This window comes from Mastigoproctus giganteus, chromosome 7, assembly GCF_048544385.1.
Source record: "Mastigoproctus giganteus isolate SK-2022 chromosome 7, ASM4854438v1, whole genome shotgun sequence".
Taxonomy (NCBI): domain Eukaryota; kingdom Metazoa; phylum Arthropoda; class Arachnida; order Uropygi; family Thelyphonidae; genus Mastigoproctus; species Mastigoproctus giganteus.
In genome coordinates, this window is record NC_143581.1 from 94,251,410 (window position 1) to 94,272,331 (window position 20,922).

General features: G+C 37.0%; 1 protein-coding gene across 3 annotated transcripts in view; it reads right to left on the reverse strand.

Annotated features, from left to right (window-relative positions):
* The window catches only part of Pmm2 (phosphomannomutase), a 117,185-nt gene that overhangs the window by 44,562 nt on the left and 51,701 nt on the right, over window positions 1-20,922 (reverse strand). For all 3 annotated transcript variants that reach the window (XM_090377018.1, XM_090377017.1, XM_090377019.1), the window contains exon 4: window positions 6,584-6,675. In XM_090377018.1, coding sequence (XP_090233144.1) covers window positions 6,584-6,675 — 92 coding nt within the window. The remainder of the gene's footprint in view (window positions 1-6,583; window positions 6,676-20,922) is intronic.

The window sequence follows — 20,922 nt, forward strand, 5'->3', positions numbered from 1 at the left end:
GATTACTCTTTATAATTAGTGTTCCACTGATATACTCTTTTATTGCATCCCTAGTTGAGGGAACAAACTGAGTGTTTACATTAATTAGTCTGTGACGTGTTCTGTTATTTACAAAAATTACTCTGTAACTGAATACTGAATGTATTGAAGTGAATATAGTAGCTAATTTCCCCTCTTGGAAAGTAGATACAAGTACATACAATATTCACTTTTTCCAGTTTCCAATATAAAATTAGTTCATTGAACATGCTAATTTTTCATAATTTGTTTTGTGGGATATGATTACACCTGTGGTATATCTAAAATCACAGTATGAAAAGGCAGTATAAAAAAAAAAAAAAAAAAGAAAGAAAACCAGAACGTCTTATAACAAAGAATTTCAATTTTCCAGATATCGACATGTTAACACTTTCGCTGCTACTTTTCTGACTGTGGTTTCAAACCTGGGACTGAAAAACAACAAGATTGAGTTAATCTGAATTGGAAAGGGTAGAAACATTTTTTGAGCTTTCTTCTCGCTGTGAAGAATTAATCAGTCCCTGGTGAAGACCCTTGACAAAAATATCTAGCTTCTATCAAATTGGAAAGTGGCAGTAATCATGACTGATGTACAATTTACTTAAAGATATAACCACTATGAAAGAAGTGGCCAAATGGAAGGGTTTTGCTTTCATAATGGTAATGATAATGGTCTCAGAGTTCATTCCATTCGGCTGACCAACTGATGATATCACCAACAGAAAATTCTAAATGAGAAACATTCAGTGAAATAATCATAGAAGCTACGATGCCTTTTATATAAACTAAGAAATGCTGAGACCTAAATGAATGTCAGATGAACTGATGAGATTTGTGGAGGAGAAAAAAAAAAATTATCAAGTGATACTGAACCCTACAGTAAATATAAAACTAGTTTGCAATCAAATCACAAAGGAGATGAGGGCAGCTAAGGGAGATTATGAGTAGTATGAAAAAGAATGAAAAAGAAAAGTAGCAAAGGCTTCTTTCCTTATATAAACACTAGAAGGAAAGGGATCTGCTAGATACGAATGGTATAACTGTTGATGCTCAGGCTGCTGACAAACTGAATAGATATCTTGCATCTATGTTCACATGCAGAGAATGTTTTTAGGGATGAGGATATCAAAAGCATATCAAATTCTAAGAGGGAACTAAATGAATTTTATGATAACTGAAAGGAAGATGGAAGAGGGGTTGCTGAAGCTCATCGTAAATAAGGTACCTGGGGCAGTGGGATCTATCCAATTATATTAAGAGGCAGAAAAAGAGGGAAAGCAAAAGCTTTAGCCATGACTGTGAAAGCATCTTTGGATTCAGAGGGGGGAGGGATTTCTATGGACTGGAGATGTGTGAATGTATCCCCAATTCAGAAAAGGGATCAAAGGGTGAAGCGAGTAATTACAGATCTGTAAGTTTGACTTATTTTCCTAGGTAAAAAAAAATATATATATATACAGGTTTAAGAAATAATGAAGGACCATATACATAGAAATGTAGTTATACTGCATTCACAGTATAGATCTATTAGGGAAACGATATTTTGTGACCTATCTGACTGGATACTCTGATGAAATAACAAAGGAACCAAATGCAAAAAATAATTTGAGTCATATACATAGATTGCAGAAAAGCTTTTGACACTGTTCCACATAAAATTCTGCTGTACAAAATGGGGCAATGTGGCATTAGGGGCAAGTTACTTCTATGGATAAAGGAGTGACTCAGTGGGAAAATGCAGAGAGAGAGAGTAATTATCAGTGACCACTGCTCTTTTTGGACTAGTGTCATGAATGGAGTTCCTTGAGGTTCAGTGCTAGGGCCATGGTTGTTTTCAATATTTATTAATGATACCGATGAACGTAAATCAGGCTTAATGTCTATGTTTGATAATGATAGAAAAGCCGTGGTCAATGAGAGTAATCAGAGTAAATAAGATGACCACTGCTCATCTTGTAGAGAATAAATTTATTTTCTCTAGTACAAAGCCATGGTTAGGCCACATCTTAAGAATTGGAACAGGCCTGGAAGCCTCAATTTAAGAAGGATGTGGGTTCTTTGAATAGGGGCATAGAAAAGCAATGAGAATTAATTAAGGAAAAGAAAGGGCACTCTTGCCAAGGACTTCAGTTTTTAAAATTGTATTATCTGGAAACTACACCTATACAAGATCTGATTGAGGCATTTAAGGTTTTGAATGAAATGCATAAGCGAAATGTTGATGATATTATACTCTTGTTCAGAAAACAAACATGGAGGCAGGGGCAGTTGGCTGTTAGAAAAAACTTCCGTCTGGCATTGTGCAAGTGGATAGTTTGAATAAATTTATGAAGCATTAGACAAATTTTGTCTATTTTTTCATTTTATTTTTTATTTTATTTTTATGTTTTTTATTTTTATGGGCTGATGTTATATAAGTTTGGTTCCTTGCATCAATTGCCAAAATAATACTAATATTAAAGTTTACTTTTAGCCAGCATGTTGTTAATTAATGGAATAACTTACCACTGGGGATAAACTTATTCTAGTAATCAAGAACAACACTGACTAAACATCGATATCTACAAAATGTCAACCTCTACCCTCTGTGGGTTTACCCACAGATATTAGGCTTTGGACTGACATCTGTGGCAGGCTCTAGATGACATCTTGTGCCGGGACTAACAGTGTGTGGCAATTCAAAGGTCACACAAGGAAGGAAACGTATAGGTTGTTTATTTTCTTTTTATTTTTAGATTTTTTTTTTTTTAGTTATTTATTTTACCATTATTTTTATTCTATTTAGTTTTGGCAAGTGAAACAAAAGTTGGCTTCCTTTGTACTATGTGGGTAACAGTAATACTAAAAATTATTCCATATGATATTTAAACAGCCTATATATAATTTGCATGATACTATCTCTATGCCACTTCATAAGCCCTGCTCATTGCTGATAAGGTTCAATGTCATATTGAATATTGTTTTTGATGCTTACAAGAGTAAACAAAAAATGGGCTAATACCCCATTAATTTCTTTGAATAACTGTATGTTTTCTCCCAAACTACAAGTATCCATGACTTTTGGCAGGATTGTATAGATCAGGGGTGGCTAACGAGTCGATTGCGTCTTTAATTTCGGTTGATCACGACGAATTTTAAATATACAGTCATCCCTCGATTTGTGCAGTCAGGTATACTACAAAAATTTTATATTGCGCAGCAGCTTTCGCTACCTGCGTGTTATTATTATTATTATTTTTTTTTTTTATGAAGCTTCAAAAATAGGTATGAAGATCAGATTTTGAAAATTTATTTTTGTTTTTTTTTTTGCATGATTGAAGATTTCACTGAAGGAGAAACACATTTCACCACAATAAAGTAAAATCTCACAGAATTCCAGCTGTCGGTATTATTGCAAATGCAATAAGATTGAGTTTACTACCCATTTATAATTAGATTGCACTAACAGAAAAGTCCAATAAACTGGAAAGTGCAAATTGTTTTTATTGTTTTATGGGCGTGACCTCCAGAAATAGCTTTAGAGAAATATCACAAAGGCATTCAAAACTGATTCTTATAACAATATAACCAAACAGAGCAATAAATGGTGGTGTGTTTGTCCGGTTATTTTGGAAACAACTTCCTCATTCGGAAATTATCTTCGTCAATTATCCTACGTTAGCTGTTCAGACAGAATATTTTCCCGGTTCACGCAACTTAAAGTGTTTTAATCGGTAAGCATTGCTTTTGCTGTTTTAATAACTGGACAGTACTTATATGTTAATTTAATACCTTTTGATTTAAAATGAATACTACGAAAAAGAGTAAAATGTATTATTTTCATCAAGAGTGGGAACTAGAATACTTTTTTGTAATGGTGAAAGAAAATGTTGCTGTTTGATTTGCAATGCTTCCGTGGCTATACCCAAAATAGGAAATTTAGAAAGGCACTTCAACGCACTCCATGGTAAACACCAATCAGATTTTCCACCAAATAGTAACCTTAGAAAAAATAAATTAGAGGAACTTAAATCCAGATTATTCACGCAACAAAATTTCTTCATGACACTTAATTTACAATCTAAAGCAGTAACTGTAGCATCACTTAAAGTGAGTCATCTTCTTGAAAAAAATAAACTATTTTCTGATGGTCAATTCATCAAAGACACATTTTTAGAAAAAACAGATTCTCTTTTTGAATTTAAGAACAAAAATAAAATTAAAAGTGCCCTTCGAGATGTGCAATTATCTCGAAATACTGTGATGCGACGCATCGAAAAAATGAGTAAAAATGTGAGTGAACAACTGCGTGCTGATATTGCTAATTGCGTGTCCTATTCTTTACAACTGGATGAATCTACAGATGTCAGTGATACAGCTCAGTTGCTTGTTTTTATTAGCATGGGTTTCAATGATTCTACCACTAGAGAAGAACTGCTGGGTATGGTTTCGTTAAAAGAAAGAACTAGAGGTCTTGATATCTTTAATTCATTCAGACATTTTATTGAAAAAATTAAATTACCACTATTTAAACTTGTATCAGTAACAACAGATGGAGCTAAAGCAATAATTGGGCATCTTAATGGATTCATCGCATTGTGCCAAAAGGATGATGAATTCCAAGATTTTTTGAGTTACCACTGTATCATCCACCAACAAGTGTTAACCAGCAAAAGATTAAATACTAAAAGTGTTATGGACATCGCTTTCAAAATCGTGAATTCCATCAGAGGACAATCGCTTCAAAAGAGACTTTTCAAAATGCAACTCAATGAAAAAGAACCAGATCTGATATTACACACAGATGTGAGATGGCTGAGTCGGAGTAAGTTTCTGCAGAGATTTCGAAATTTGCTGAATGAAATTAAAAAATTTGTTGATCAAAGAGGAGATGATTATCAGCAGCTACGATATGGAGTGGTTGTGTGATCTAACTTTTTTTGGCAGATTTTACCAGTAAATTAAGTGATCTGAATTTGGAATTACAAGGAAAAAATAAAAATGTGAGTGACATGATTAGTAGTACTTCTGCATATAAATATCAATTTTTGGCAATGACTAAGGATCTCAAAGAAAAAAAATTCGACCATTTTGCAAATAGGCAAGATCATTTGCAAAAATATCCTGTTTTTGAATTTAACAGTGAGAAATATGTTTCTGAAATTCAGAATGTTGTGGACTGTTTTAAAACCAGATTCAGTGATTTTAAAACAATTGAAGATATTGTTCAATATATTTCTTATCCATTTAACATCGACTTAGATACGAAACAAATTGCAGAAAAAAATCGCTGCAAATTTTCACATGGAGAAAATATTACTTGAAAATGAAAGTATTACATTGCAAAACCATATCTTCCTAAAAGCCAGATCATCAGAAAAAGAGTTTTGGAAATATGTTTGCAGGGAAAAGTACCCATATGTAAAAAATTCCAGTGAACTTTTAAATTCCTTGTAAATTCCTGCAGATGACATGAAGATACAAACTTCACATAAACTAAAATTTTAAATACGTATGAATTTAAAATAAGAATTCTGAACTGTATTGAATTTTAAAATTTATAAACAACATTTTTCAATATGTGCAATGAAATTTTGAGATGGTAGATCACGGCACATTTTGAAGGAAAAAAGTAGATTGCATCACAAATTAAGTTGGCCACCCCTGGTATAGATGCATGTGCATGCATCTATACCAGGCATCTGTCTATATACAATAACCATTCTATATAATCATTCTATAATATGGAAGAATTTAAGATACTGTAAACACTGATGATATATTAAGGAATCCTTATGTGTGGTGATGTAATGACTAGATCGTAGATATAGCTTAGCTTAAATTTCAGCACTCACTGCTTAGTAATCCGCTTAGTTTGTTCAAAGGTTCACCACGTACATGTAGTTATGAAATTTTTAACAATTTAAAGAAACTTTAAATTTAAAAATTACTAAATTATGAGCTTTAAAGATTTGCCTAAGAAAGGAAAGTGCACCTTCCATTCTATGGTTGTCTAATTAGAAATTACGTATTAAAATAAATTAAAGTGAGTTAAACAGCTAATAGCCGTGCATGAGCAACTTTCAAAATCGTCTTCAGTTTTCTATAGTGGACTAACTGAAGACGATTTCGAAAGTCGCTCGTGCGCGGCTATTAGCTGTTTATCTCACTTTAATTTATTTTAATACATAATTTCTAATTAGACAACCATAGAATGGACGGTTTCCTTTCTTAGGCAAATCTTTAAAGCTCATAATTTAGTAATTTTTAAATTTATAATTTCTTTAAATTGTTAAAAATTTCATAATTACTATGTGCGTGGTGAATCTTTCAATAAACTAAGCGGATTACTAAGAGGTGAGTGCTACGCTAAGCTATATAGTAAAATTAAGCTAAGCTACATCAACTATCTAGATACTGTAAACAATAATAACAAAAATATAAATTGCAGCACCTACGTATCCACTTTAAACATATTCACATGGTAGGAATACAAGTTTTAAAATCTAAGAAATTTTATATCTAAAATGGAAAAATTTCCTTATTCTATATAATCCTTTTCAATTAAAAAAAAAACACACTTTACCTCTTGGATGGAAGGGAGATTTTGGACATGTAATGAAGACAAAAATTAATGAACTTCTGTAACTTTTCTTCACCCATAAAATTTAAGATACTCTATAATAATAAAAAAATAAATAATAACTAACTAACAAAAGTGGCTTAAGAATATACTATAATAGAATGATTACCATATTCATTAGAGTTTAACATGCACCTTAAAAAAAGCATTCTAATTTTAGTTCACCAAAAAACTTTAAAATGATACAGAATAGTCTATCACAAGATATTTTAATTTAGCACAGTTGTAAATAAAACATTAGTAAAAGGAGAAAAGTGGCATGTCCCACCAAATTTCAAAAAAAAAAAAAAAAATTCTTTTAAGAACAAAAAGAACAATGAATTCTTTTTTTTTAAGTTCTAATCTTTTAATCTTTTTTTTTAAGTTCTGTTCTAAGTTTTAAGTTGCTAATCAACTTTGGAAAAGTAAAATTTTTCTACTTTTACTTTTCCAAAGTTGATTAGCAATTTAATATCAAAACTTAAGAAAATTGCTAAAAATGTTATCTATTACCCAAGTAGTGTCCCCCAGTTTGACTGGGGGACACTACTTGGGTAATAGATAACATTTTTTGCAATAAAGATAGATGGGCTAAAAGAACCAAGGTGTAAAATGCCGGGAGCAACAACTGATGATGTTTCCAGCAGATCATCAGATTTTGAGGGGGAGGGGTTAAGAGAACATCATTATTAATCTGCAGACTAATGATATTAAACATAACCTCATGATTTTCTTGATAAATACAGGATCATGCTAAAAAAATGCTGCAAATCACGTCAATGTGTATACATCTGCAATTCTGCCCAGATGCAACAGGAGGGATCAATCCCGGGGGCTCACATCTGGTGAGTATGGCTTGGCACACCCAGGGTCCTGAGATGGATATCATCATTCTTCTCTTTATTGGTGATTCCCTTCTACTTTTCTTTCTCTTTCTCTCTGGGTAATTCAGAAATTTTTTTTTTTTTTTGCTTTGTGCAACATAAGCCTCAGGCTTCTTGCACCATATGGCTAATAATAATAATAATTATTATATGATGAAAGCCTTGTGGATTAACTAATGAATTAAGAGACTCTGCATGGCTTTTGAGGAGAAATTTTATATCAGTGTGGTCTACACTAGTAGGGAGAAGGCATCTTTTTTGTAGAGATGGTATTCATTTGAACAAAGGTGGAGCAAGAATTTTTGCCAGTGTCACGGAGGATATTTAAGGGTTCAGGAAAACTGTTAGCTGGGGGGGGGGCATATAATACAGATACACATGTATCTGATGATATGATATGCACACACAAGAATTCCTGTTGCTGCTACAATCGATTGGCAAGCTGTTCTGATATCTTCAACATTTCAAGTGAGAGGGAAGACAAAGCTAGGGAAACAAGCCTATATAATTCAAGGGGTATGCCAGGGTAAGGAGAATATTTAGTTTTAGCTGTTCTACAGTAATGTCAAGAGTGATGTCAACAGAATGAGTAAATTCAAACTCCTGGTTAGAACAACTAATGATGACATAATAGTTAACAGAAATGTGGTGCCACCTGGAAATTGAGAATGAGTTCCTCTATAGTATGTACGATGTATTCAGGAAATGACAGGGAAGATAGAAAAGGGGTGGTGGGGTCATGCTTCTTATTAAAACTGGCCTGAGTGCAAAAGGAGCTTTTGGTGAGCTAGAAGTTATGCCTGCCAGCATGGAATCTGTATGGCGTGAGTTAGTTGTACATAAAGGTATAGTGACAGTGGGAGTAAACTGCAGAATAGAAGAATGTGAAGAGTATGATGAGTCTCTACAAGGAGATAGAATGGCCAAGCAGTGGCAGCTCGTGACTCTGATGTACGGGGGGGGTTCCCCCGTACAACTTTAAGAACTAACTCTGACTCTGATGTACGGGGGGCCCATACAACTTAATGTACAATTTAATGTATAACTTAAAAACAGCACCCCCCATTATGGGGGGGGGCTGTTCTTAAAGTTGCATTAAATTGCCTTGGTTATAAGACATGTAGACATAGATAGTAATAATAATAAGCATTAAAAATACAAAACATTAACTGGACACTTACCATTAACAGACTTGGGTAATCTTGACATTTTATTTAAAAATAAAATCCATTCTTCTGTTTTTATTTGTTGAAAATAGATTAATAACTTTTTCCATTCAAGTTTGGTGTACTGTTCAAATTGGCACTGCTCGCTCCACAGTTCCTTTGCCTCGTTTTGTCACCTCTAAAAAATGCATATTAGCAACCTGTCAACTAGGCACTGACTGAACCACTGGGACCAAAATGTGGAGCTGTGTAGTGCACAGTTCTGCCTACGGTTGAACTTCAAAGTTGAAAATAATTTAGTGTTTTATTGAAATGATTATTGGAAATAGAGGATGAATATACTATAGGCATGACCTGTTAATAAAAATATTCATTGCGTTGCACTGTTCTTCACAAAATTTCATATAACTCCATTGACTGTATATTTAGATTTAAAAAGCTGGGGTTGCTGCAGTTCTGCAGTGACTACCAACGAGCCACCCCTGTGGCCAAGCAAGTATGAATTTCTTATTATGGATGATTTCAATTTGCACCTAATTGATTAGAATAATTGGGAAGGATACTTGCACAGGGAACAAAATTTTTAAATAAACTAGATGATTATTATTTATACCAGCATGTAAGAGAAAATACTGGGGGTAGGAATATTCTGCACCTCATCAATATTCATGGATCAGATGACATCACAGGCTTACAATACAGGAGCCATTGGCTCTTAGCTGAAAGATGAAGAAAGTTAAAAAGTTAAAGGTAAAGGCATGGGTTTCAATTTCAGAAAAGGGGACTAGTCGGTTTAAGACAATACACGGCATCTATGAATTTTGTGAACTGCAGAGCAAGGGCAAATATATTAGAATTATGGAATACCTTTAAAGCAATAATCACAAGCCATGAATATATATATACCATTAAGAAAATATAGCATGAGGAAGATGCTAGGTGGGATGAATAGGAGGTGGCCAATATAATATAGCAAAAAAAAGATGGGATGGATAAGTTACAAAATGGGTACTTTTCATCCCAAAGTGATGAAAAGTACTGACACCTATAACAGCTGCAAGTTGATCTGTAATAGTGCCACAGAAAAAAGTTAGAGGACAAGGCAGAGTAAAAGAAAAAACTGGCTGCGAGAGCAAAGAATGGGTATGAGGGGTTTTTAATGTTTGTGAACACAAAGAAGAAGAAAATGAATCAGATTAAACTCTTATACAATGGGTATAGGAAAGTCTTAGATAACGTAGCTCATGTTGCTGGGTTAAGTAAGACTTTCCTAAGTGCTGAAATGAATAAGTACTTCACATTGTTCATTACTGAGAAAATTATTGCACAGCCTGTCCTCAACTTAGTGTTGAAGAGAGGCTGTCAAGTGAAGCTGAAAAGCATGAAATTAGTGATAAAGTTTCAGATTATTTACTAGAAAAACTTTAGTCTGATGGCAGGTAAGGCTCCTGGAGTTTATGGCACATAACCAATAATTTTAAGGAAAGTAGCCAGAGGCTAGTTATGAAGGCATCAAATGTATTGCCAATGCATAAAAGCAATTCTAAGAGTGAAATTAGTATCTATAGATCGAATACTTTGACTTTAGTGGTAGAAGAAAATATTTGAGGCAATGATTAAGAGTGTAATCCAAGAAATTTAGATAAAAATAGCATTCTGAAAACATAACATGGTTATGATAAAGGGAAACCATGTTTGAGTAACCTGGAAAGCTATTTTGACACAATTACTCATGAGCTAGATGTAGGGAACAATTTCGACACAGTTTATTTGGATTTTAGCAAAGCATTTGACTCAGTCCCACATGAAAGGTTACTATATAAGCTAGGATATGTTGGGATTACTGGCAATATTCTAAGAAGATCATAGGATAGCAGCAAGGCAGAATGTCTGACAGAGTGTTGTGATAAAGGGCATTCTTCAGATTGGAGTAATGTCAGAAGTTGTGTCCCTCAAGGACACAACTTACACTTGTTTCTTGGACCACAGTTATTTCTGATTTTTATTATTAGTAGTATTAGCCATAAGGTGCAAGGAAGCCTGAGGCTTATGCTGCACTGGCCAAAAAAAATTTCTGAGTTAGAGTTCTGGTTTTTTTGGTTTTTGTTTTTTTTTTAGGAGCATTAGCAACTAAGGCCATATTGCTCCGGGAATATGCCTGACCTTTCCACATCCTCCATATTTGGTGGTGACAGGCTCTAACCCCGGTGTAATCAAGAAGCGTGTGCTACGCACTGCTGCTCCTTCCCACCTGGCTATGGTGGCGCCTCTGAGTTTGAGAGAGAGAGAGAGAAAGAGAAGAAAGGAATCACCAAGAAAGAGAAGAATGATGATGATATCCAGCTCAGGACCCTAGGTGCGCCAAGCCCATACTCACCAGATGTGAGCCCCTGGGGTTATAAATGATATTGACAAAGGGATAGAAGGCATGATGTCAAAGTTTGCAGATCAAGTAAAGATTGGAAGAGTTGTTAATGATCAGGTCCAAGCAGTGCTCTTTCAGGATGACTTGAACAGGCTTCAAGAATGGTAAGAAAAGTGGCAGCTATGTTTTAATGCTGCAAAATGCAAGATCTTACAATTGGGAATAGCAACCCTAAAATAGCCTGTACAATAGTTGGGAATGAAATCAAAAACTTGGGAAGAAAGGGACTCTCTCAGCAAGCAGTGTAAACAGATAGCCAGGAAAGTACAGTGTCCTACTGATTTATTGAACATTAGCCTGTACAGATGGAGGTCATAATCACACTATTTTTTTTTTTTTAATGAAAACCCTGAACACGAGAGGTATTAGAACCTATAGTACTTAGTATCGTGTGTGGATTGGAGGTTGAGAAGACGAGAAAGAAGATATTTGTTGACATTAGACTTGAACTTCCGTAGACCGTAATTTTCAGGAAATACATATGAAGGAAGATTGTTCCAGAAAATGGCAATTGAATGAATAAATAAGTAAGATGAAAAGTTGGTTCTGTGAGTTTAAAGTTGGACAGTAAATGAATGTTGGCTGGTGGTGGCACGTGTTCAGACTGTTTTGAAAGAGAGCGGAAATTATAGAAGCCAATTCAGAAGAACAGCACTCATTGAGGTACTTGTAGAAAAGGCATGCAGCAGAAACATTACATCTATGAGACAGAGTGGAGAGACTATGTTAGAGATGAGTCATTAATTAACCTAACTGCCCTCTTCTGAAGGGAATCTAGAAGCCTGAGAGAGGTTTTGGAGGCACCACCCCAGATGTGGGAACAATATGAGAGGGCACTTTGGTCGCAGAAGACAACAGTCGGTGGATTTTTGGCTGCTGTAAAGGGATATGTATTTTTGATAGTTTTACTGTATTCCTCATTAATTAACATACTACATCATGTTTTACAAAGATATTAAATAGCTTTAGTAAAGTGTATTTTGTGATGTTTACATTGTGATGGGTGTGCCAGTTTGCTGTATATGCCAGAGATTTAAAAGTGTATGGATATTGTATATGTGTAGTGTTGTGTACTGTTGTTCATCTGGTCATTTAGCCACTGGACCCCTACTAAGGCCCAACATTGCCCCACTTTCACCCCATGGAGGCAGACCAGGTACACCAGTATTATAATTATTTACTCTGGCAGGTCCTGCCACCTAATTTCCTGAGATTTCAGTGGCTAGGACCTTAAAAAAAAAAAAAAAGAGAGAGAGAGTACACATATACATACCTAAAAAATGCATATACATATACACATTAATTGGTATAGGTTAGTTTGGGTGGTGAAGGCGCTAGAATGAGAAGCTGAGAGTTTTGGGCGAAATTTATTTTGATGGTTAAATTTGGATTGTGTGAGATTTTCGCTTGTGTATAGTTAGAGTGGGTGGAGGGAGACTGAAGATTGGGGGAATATAGTCAGAAATAAGGAGCCGATAGGGAAGGTAGCTCCAGATTGCAGTGGGGCATGCCCATGCCCCACCAGAAAGAAGAGAAGGGTGGTGGGGGTTGCAGGAAACAGGAAGCCATCTCCCTCCCCCACTGGGGAAGGGGGGGAATAGTGGGCCAGACAAGGGAGCTGACCCAGATCACCAACAGGGCATGAACACCTGTGGCTGTGAAGTGGTCGTCTATCATCAGTGGCCTACCATACAGGGCTAATGGAATTTGTTCAGGTTTTCTTGTCAGGTCCCTACAACGACTATGCAGATTCTTCTTCATCTTTTGGTGAGAGTCGCTTGTGGGACTGAGTCCCGTCCGTGTGTCAGTTGGGAAGGATTTTCATCAGGGTTGAAGGTCTGATCATGTCCATTTGGTGTCTGTGCAGCGCAACAGCTGCTTGGTCGTTAGTCTTTATATTGGGCAATGCCCCAACTGTGGGTTAAAAGAGTCAGCTTTTCAGGTGTGACTTTTCCACACCTGAGTTGCTGCTGCATTACTGTGCAGATTACTTCCAAGTGGAGAGGCAAGATTCCCGTGATAACTTGTAGTGCATGTGTCGATACTGTATTGCATGCTCGGGTGATGGTTAGGAGGATCAGTCTGTGTAGTATGTCCAATCGTCGACGATTCACCACTGTTGAGGCCTTGTGATACCAGGTGCCAGAGGCATATGTAATTGTTGGGATGATGGCTGCCTTGTAGAGGAACACAAGGTTGTTGTTGTTGTTGTTGTTTGGTTTTTTAGGAGCATTAGCAACTAAGGCCATATTACTCCGGGATATGCGGTGGTCATTCCCTGACCTTTCCGCATCATCCGTATTTGGTGGTGACGGGCTCGAACCCTGGTCTAATCAAGAAGCGTGTGCTACGCACTGCTGCTCCTTCCCACCTGGCTACGGAGGCGCCGGAGGGAACACAAGGGTGCGCCTCTTAAGTCCCCAGACTCGGTGGGTGACCCTGGTAAGCATGGCTACATAATTTTTAATCTTTGTGTGTATATAGTTGAGGTGGGTGGTAAACAATCTGTTTCTGTCTAGTATAATTCCAAGGTATTTAAGTTCAGTGACAAGCTTAACGGTTCTATCATTGATTCTAATTTGGGGCGGTCTGGTTGGGGTCAGGAAGCCTTTTAGGAGTATGGATTTTGTCCATACTCCATACACCTGACCATTACGTCTTCGTTGACGAAATGGTCAGGTGATGTCCCTCCACCCAGTCTCGGAGGGTGGTTAGTGCTTCGTTTGCGATTATAATTTGCTTATGGCTGCTAGTGTTAGTTAGCTTCTCATTTTGAATTTAACTAATGATTTTTGTTAGTTACGACTCCCGGTGTTAGCGCCAATATTGTTGAACTAGCCGCCATATTATAACTGATAAGAAATAGAGTAATGTATATATCTTGAACTTATAGTTTAAGGTAAACGCAACACTAGATAACATAATGTGAAGCACTGTATTAGGACCTGTTATGCTTAGTATAGTATTATCAATTAATCAAAAATATTTATTAATATTATTAAATTTCATTGTTAATTAAACTGTATTTAAACGGAAATCATGACCCAGTCTAGAGCTGCAAAGCAAAGATCACAGACTAGCAAGAGTGCTGTGACTCTGGGGAGAAATGAAGGGGACAATTCTCCTACGCATCACAGTCTCAAAAAAATGTGCAAAATGTGAAATGTTTACTGAACTTTCTAAAATAGGACATGATTTAGCCATGGAGGATGTCTTTGTGTGTGCTAGATGCCTAGAGTGTCAAGAAATTAGGAGCCAACTCAGCGTCCGGATGGGCGTCTATGAGAGCTTGAGGTGTAAAGTAAATGCCCTCGAAGAAATTAATATGAGAGGCCTATCAAGCTCTCAGCTGCCCAGCTTAATGGCAAAGCTCACTCCTGTGCATCAGGTAACACAGAGGCAATCTCCAAGGAAGAATGCGTTGGTTTCACAGTAACTAATTATTGTTGGTGACTCTATTGTCAGCAAGATGGGGAATATACTATGCAAGAAGGATAGGTGGAACAGGGTATGTCTGCAAAGGGCAAAAGTTGATGATGGAGAGCAGATATTATCTTTTAAGGGCACAAAAGGTGATATTGTTGTACAAGTTGGAACTAAGACATTAAGAGTAAGAGATCTACAGATTTACTCAACAAATACAGGTCAATGTAGAAAAAAGTCACAAGTTAGGGTTGAATGTAAAAGTGTCTGCAATTCTGCAAAGACGCGATAAGAGGGAGTATATGATGAGAGCCTTGTTGATCAATTCGGCCCTGGTGTGCATGGCTCAAGGGGTAGAATTTTTTTCAGCTTGTTCTGTGCTTGTTGACAGGATAGATTGCTTCTACAGGGATAGGGTACACTTAAATAGAAAGAGTGCAAGAATATTTGCTGATGCTATCAAGGCAGTGTTAGGTGGGTCGGAAAACTGCTAGCTTGGGAGATACACAGAATAAAAGGTTAACAGTGGTCGCAGGCAGAGGAAAAAGTGATTCTTGCATTGCTTCTATTAGAATCAACAGCAGCATGGAAAGCAAGGCAATGGAAATTTTCAGGAGTCATAGGAACAAATAAATACATGGGCTGTGATAGGGTAACTAAGGGTAGAAACAGGTGTATGTATACTTGCAGGTACACAAATTCTACGAGTATAGTTAATAAATTTGATGAGCTAGTCAAGAAGTGCTAGTTAAGACATCAAAGGCAGATAGTGTTGGGAAATCACAGACGTGGTGTCACACACACATAAGCAGTGCATAATTCGAATTTGGGGAGTACAATGTGTACAGAAAGGATAGACAGGACAGGAAGGGAGGAGAGGTTATGCTGTTAGTTAATATTTAAAATAAATAAATGCACAAGGCATAATACTTTAAGAGTTTGGTATCTATATAATATCGGTGTTTAGATACACCATAGATAACTCTTAATAAACTACAAAGTAGTTGTTGTGGGCATCATTTGCTGTTTCTCATATTGTGCTCTGCCTTCACGACGAGTTGCCATGATATTGCACTACTTCGAATAAGTAACTCTTCACTAATAGAGAAGACTATTGTTACTTATTCTCAGTTGAGTACCACCACCCAGACAGCACTGTTTCACGGCTATTGGCCGATCATCAGTGGGTGGGCAGGTACCCTGGTAATGCAGACATGACGACCCAGTTGTGAAGTTAATCACACAATATGAGAGATGCCAAGAGGTGTAGATGTCAATATTTAAAATAAATAAATGCACAAGGCATAATACTTTAAGAGTTTGGTATCTATATAATATCGGTGTTTAGATACACCATAGATAACTCTTAATAAACTACAAAGTAGTTGTTGTGGGCATCATTTGCTGTTTCTCATATTGTGCTCTGCCTTCACGACGAGTTGCCATGATATTGCACTACTTCGAATAAGTAACTCTTCGCTAATAGAGAAGACTATTGTTACTTATTCTCAGTTGAGTACCACCACCCAGACAGCACTGTTTCACGCTGTTAATTAAGAAACACATAAAATCTAAGAATTAGCATTAGTAGAGGCATCTGATGCAAGAAAACAAGCTTATGCAGCATCAGCCAAAAAAAAAAAATAATAATAAATAAATAAATAAAAAAATAACCACTTCCACTTCACCCCTCTGTTCATTCGAAATACCTGTCCAGCTGAGCCTTAAACTTATTTAGGCTATCAACTTCCACGACAAGGGATGGAAGTCTATTCCACCAACCAACCAACCACCTGCTGGCTAAAGGCAAATTTCCTCACGTCTATCCTACATCTGTCTTTTCTCTCTCTCTCAATTTGAATTTATGCCCTCTCAGGTGATTATTCTGAGCAAGAGGAAGAATCCCATCAGCACTGAGCATGCTCAAACCATTCAAGGCTTTATACACCTCTATCAGATCACCTCGGTGGTGCCTAGTCCCCAGACACTGTAATTTGCAAAACTTAGGCCTTTCTTCGTAAGAGCACCCCTTTGTTCCATTCACTAATCTTGTTGCCCTTCTCTGTACTCGTTCCAGCATCTCTACATCCTTCTTGAAATGAAGCCTCCAGACCTGTATACAGTACTCTAGGTGTGGTCTGACCACTGCCTTATACAAGGGAATAATCACCTCCTTATCCCTGCTAGAAAAATCCCTATATATCATTGACAATACACCATGAGCTACTCTTGCAGCCCGTCTGCACTGCTCAGAAAACTTCATATCTGCCTGCACAACCACCCCCCAGGTCCCTTTCATTCTCTACCACTGTCAGTGTAGTACCACAGAGTTGATACATTGCTCTGGGGTTGCTGTTTCCCATATGTAGTACTTTACATTTGTCAATGTTAAACTTCATTTGCCACCTCTCAGCCCATCTGTTCAACCTTTCCAGATCCTGTTGCAGTAGCATAGTGTCAGTAGTGTCCTTGACAAACCTGCCAACCTTCGTATCGTCTGCAAACTTGGACATTAAGCTTGATATACCATCGTCAATATCATTTATAAATACAGAAAACAATAATGGACCCAATACTGAACCCTGAGGGACTCCACTAATAACATTAGTCCACAATGAGCAGTGTCCATTAATTACAACTCTGTCTTCTTCTCCCCCTCAACCACCCCTTTATCCATAGAAGCAAAAGGAAGCTAAGGAAGTGCATCCAATTGATGTTGGTGGACAATGCAATTATGAGTCTGTTTGGTGTGACATAAGCACTGGGAAAGGAAAAATGAGCGTCATTGTGTGTTATAGGCCTAATGAATCCGATGAGTATAATGAGCAATTGTGCAGAGAAATAGAGTGGGCCTGTAAATCACAATGTCTTATAATGGAAGATTTTAACTTTCCAGATATTGACTGGAACTTGTGAGTTGGTCAATCGCACACTAGCAAGGCTTCTGTGGATTTATTGGATGACTGTTTTCTACAGCAACATGTTCGAGAGGCAACCAGAGGGAGTAATACCCTTGATCTGATTATCAATAGTGATTCTTCATGCATTAAGAATTTGCAGATAAAGGAACCACTGGGTGACCGATCACACTGTACTGATGTGGGAATTACTTAAAGATGTAACTACCATCAAGGCTAAAGGGAAGAGCTTTTGCTTTCGTAAAGGTGACTACAGGGGTCTCAGACAGTTTTTAAATTCTGTATGGTGGGATCAACTGATGATGTTACCAACGTTGAATTCTAAAGAGGAAGCCTTCAGGGACTTAATCTTGGAGGCTACTAGGGTTTTTCTTCCAATTAAGAAATACTTCTCTAGGTTCAGGTCCAAATAGATGTCAGATGAACTAATGAGACTCGTGGCAGAGAAGAAAAATGCATGAGATGAACATAAATTGTCAGGTGACACAGAAGCCTATGGTAGATATAAGCTTGTCTGTAATCAAGTCACAAAGGAGGTTAGGCAGGTGAAGGCAGATTACGAGAAATCTTTGGCAAAGGATGCAAAGAAAAACAACAAAGAGTTCTTTACTTAGGTCAACTCTAGAAGGAAAGGAATGAATCAGATTGGACCACTTAACATAGATGGGGTTAACTATTGACGATTATGCTCAGGTAGCTAATAAACTGAATGAGTATTTTGTATCTACATTCACACATGAGGGGAATGCCAGAAGTTTATCAAACTCTAACAGGGAGCTAAGTGATTTTGTAATAATTGAGAGCAAAGTGGAGGAGAAACTGCTGAAGTTAAACCTAAATAAGGCACCTGGGGTGGACGGGATCTATCCAGTGATATTAAAGGAGGCAGCAAAGGAACTAAGCAAACCAATAGTCATAATTATGAGAGGTAAACTTCCTTGGACTCAGGAGAGGTCTCTATGGATTGGAAGTGTACAAATGTATCACCAATTCACAATTTGATTGGATACTGTGATGTGGCCACAAAGAAACTGAATGTCAAAAATAAGTTTGATATCATATACTTTGATTTCAGGAAAGTTTTTGATACTGTTGCACATGGAAGACTGCTGTACAAATTGGAGAGGTATGGCATTAAGGGTAAGTTGCTACAATGGATAAAGGGATGGTTGAGTGGGAGACGACAGAGAGTGGTAATAACGGACACTGCTCTTCGTGGACAAATGTTATTAGTGGAGTTCCCCAGGGTTCGGGGCTGCACCCATTGTTGTTTTGTGTATTCATCAATGATATTGATGAAGGTATATCAGGATTAATGTCCAAGTTTGCAGATGATACAATGGTTGACAGGGTTGTTAATGACAGCAAAGACAGTATGCTACTCCAAATGGATCTAGATAAGTTGGGCAAATGGGCTGAGAAGTGGGAACTGAAGTTTAGCATTGACAAATGTAAAGTACTGCATATGGGTAACAATAACTGAAAAGAAACATACCAACTGTGCGGTATTATACTCAGGGAAGTGGAAAGTGAAAAAGACCTGGTGCTAATTGTGCAATCAAATATGAAGTTTGTTGAGCAGTGCAGACAGGCTCCCGGGGCAGGTCATGGAGTCTTGTCAATGATATACAGGAATTTTGCTAGCAGGGACAGGAAAATGATTATCCCATTGTACAAGACAATGGTGAGGCCACACCTAGAGTACTGTGTACAGGTCTGGAAGCATCATTTTAGGAAGGATGTAGATTTGCTAGAACGAGTTCAAAGAAGGGCAACAAGATTGGTGAGGAGAACAAAAGGGTGCTCTTACAGAAAGGCTTAAGTTCTGCAAATTGCAGTGTATGCAGAGTAGGCACCTGCGAGTTGATCGGATTGAGGTGTATAAGGCCTTCAATGGATTGAGTAAGATGAATGCTGATGGGATTCTTCCTCTTGCTCAGATTAAGAACTTGAGGGGGCATAGATTCAAATTGAGGAAAAACAGTTGTAGAATAGATGTGCAGAAATTTGTTCTGAAGATGCTTTGCTCAATTAATTCGCATTTGTCAAGCAGTGCAGTTGTGTTTCCTTTTGTTAATAGCATCATGTGAAATGATCCGTGAATAACGTCATGTGAAAAGAAAAAATACAATTTAAGCTTAATAAAATCAGTTTTATTTTATTCAGTATTTTCATTTCGCGTGACGCTATTCACGGATCCACCTTCAACACCATAGAGCTAATGTCGTTTTTTTTTGGCTGATGCTGCATAAGCTTGCTTTCTTGCAACGTATGCCGCTACTAATGATAATGCTAATATTCCATGATTGGATGGATTTGTGATTTATACAGAGTGAACAGCTGTTTGGAAGAAAAGTAATGCCGAGAGCGAAAGAGAAAACCAACTTTTTTAGATGCAAAGCAATATTTGTAATGTGCTTATGCCAAGAGAGGTTAGAAGTCAGGTTAATCCCCAAAAGAGATATATCATCTTGCCTAGAAATCAGAGTGTCACCAAAGATAAGCATAGGAGCAGAAGAATCCTTTTTCCGAGATATAAGACAGGACTGAGTTTTAGAAGGATTGAAATCAACTAAGTTGTCTTTGCCGCACTGTCGAATTACCTGAAGATCGGCATTTAGGGAATTGGTAGTGGATATTCGAAAAGTTTAAGCTGATGGAGCAGGGCAAGGTTTCTCAAACTGGAAAGTGAAATACAATGTGCTACCATCAGCAAAACTATGGATAGGATTTCTGGTCAATGTAAGGTCATTAATATACAAGAAGAAAAGAGTGGGGGAAAGAATTGAACCTTGGGGGGGACACCAGGATTAGTGTAGAAGTTAGAAGACAGAATCATCACCCTCAGTAAGCGGTCAGAAAGAAAACTGTATAACCAATTACAAAAAACAGTTGGCAATCCATAAGATGGAACCTTGTTTAGAAGACCTTTATGCCAAACACGATTGAAAGTCTTTGAGATGTCAAGAGCAGCTGCTCATGTTTCACTGAACTTTTCCACTGAGTTTGTCTAATGGGTAATTGTAAGATCATACTTGGAATAGTGTGTTTAAGTATGGAGACCTTATTAAAAAAAAAACCATTGTGCTTCTTGAAAGGGTCCAAAGAAGGGCAATTCACATTCCAATTATAAAGAATTCCACAATTAGGAGCCACCACAAATTCGAATTACAGGGGAAGAGGTTTAGCATTAGCATTAGTAGAGGTATTTGATGCAAGAAAGCAAGCTTATGCAGCATCAGCCAAAAAAAAAAAATTAAATTAAATTAAATTAAAAAAATAATAAATAAAAAAAAAATAACCACTTCCACTTCACCCCTCTGTTTGTTCGAAATACCTGTCCAGCTGAGCCTTAAACTTATTTAGGCTATCAACTTCCACAACAAGGGATGGAAGTCTGTTCCACCAACCAACCACCCGCTGGCTAAAGGCAAATTTCCGCACGTCTATCCTACATCTGTCTTTCCTCAATTTGAATTTATGCCCT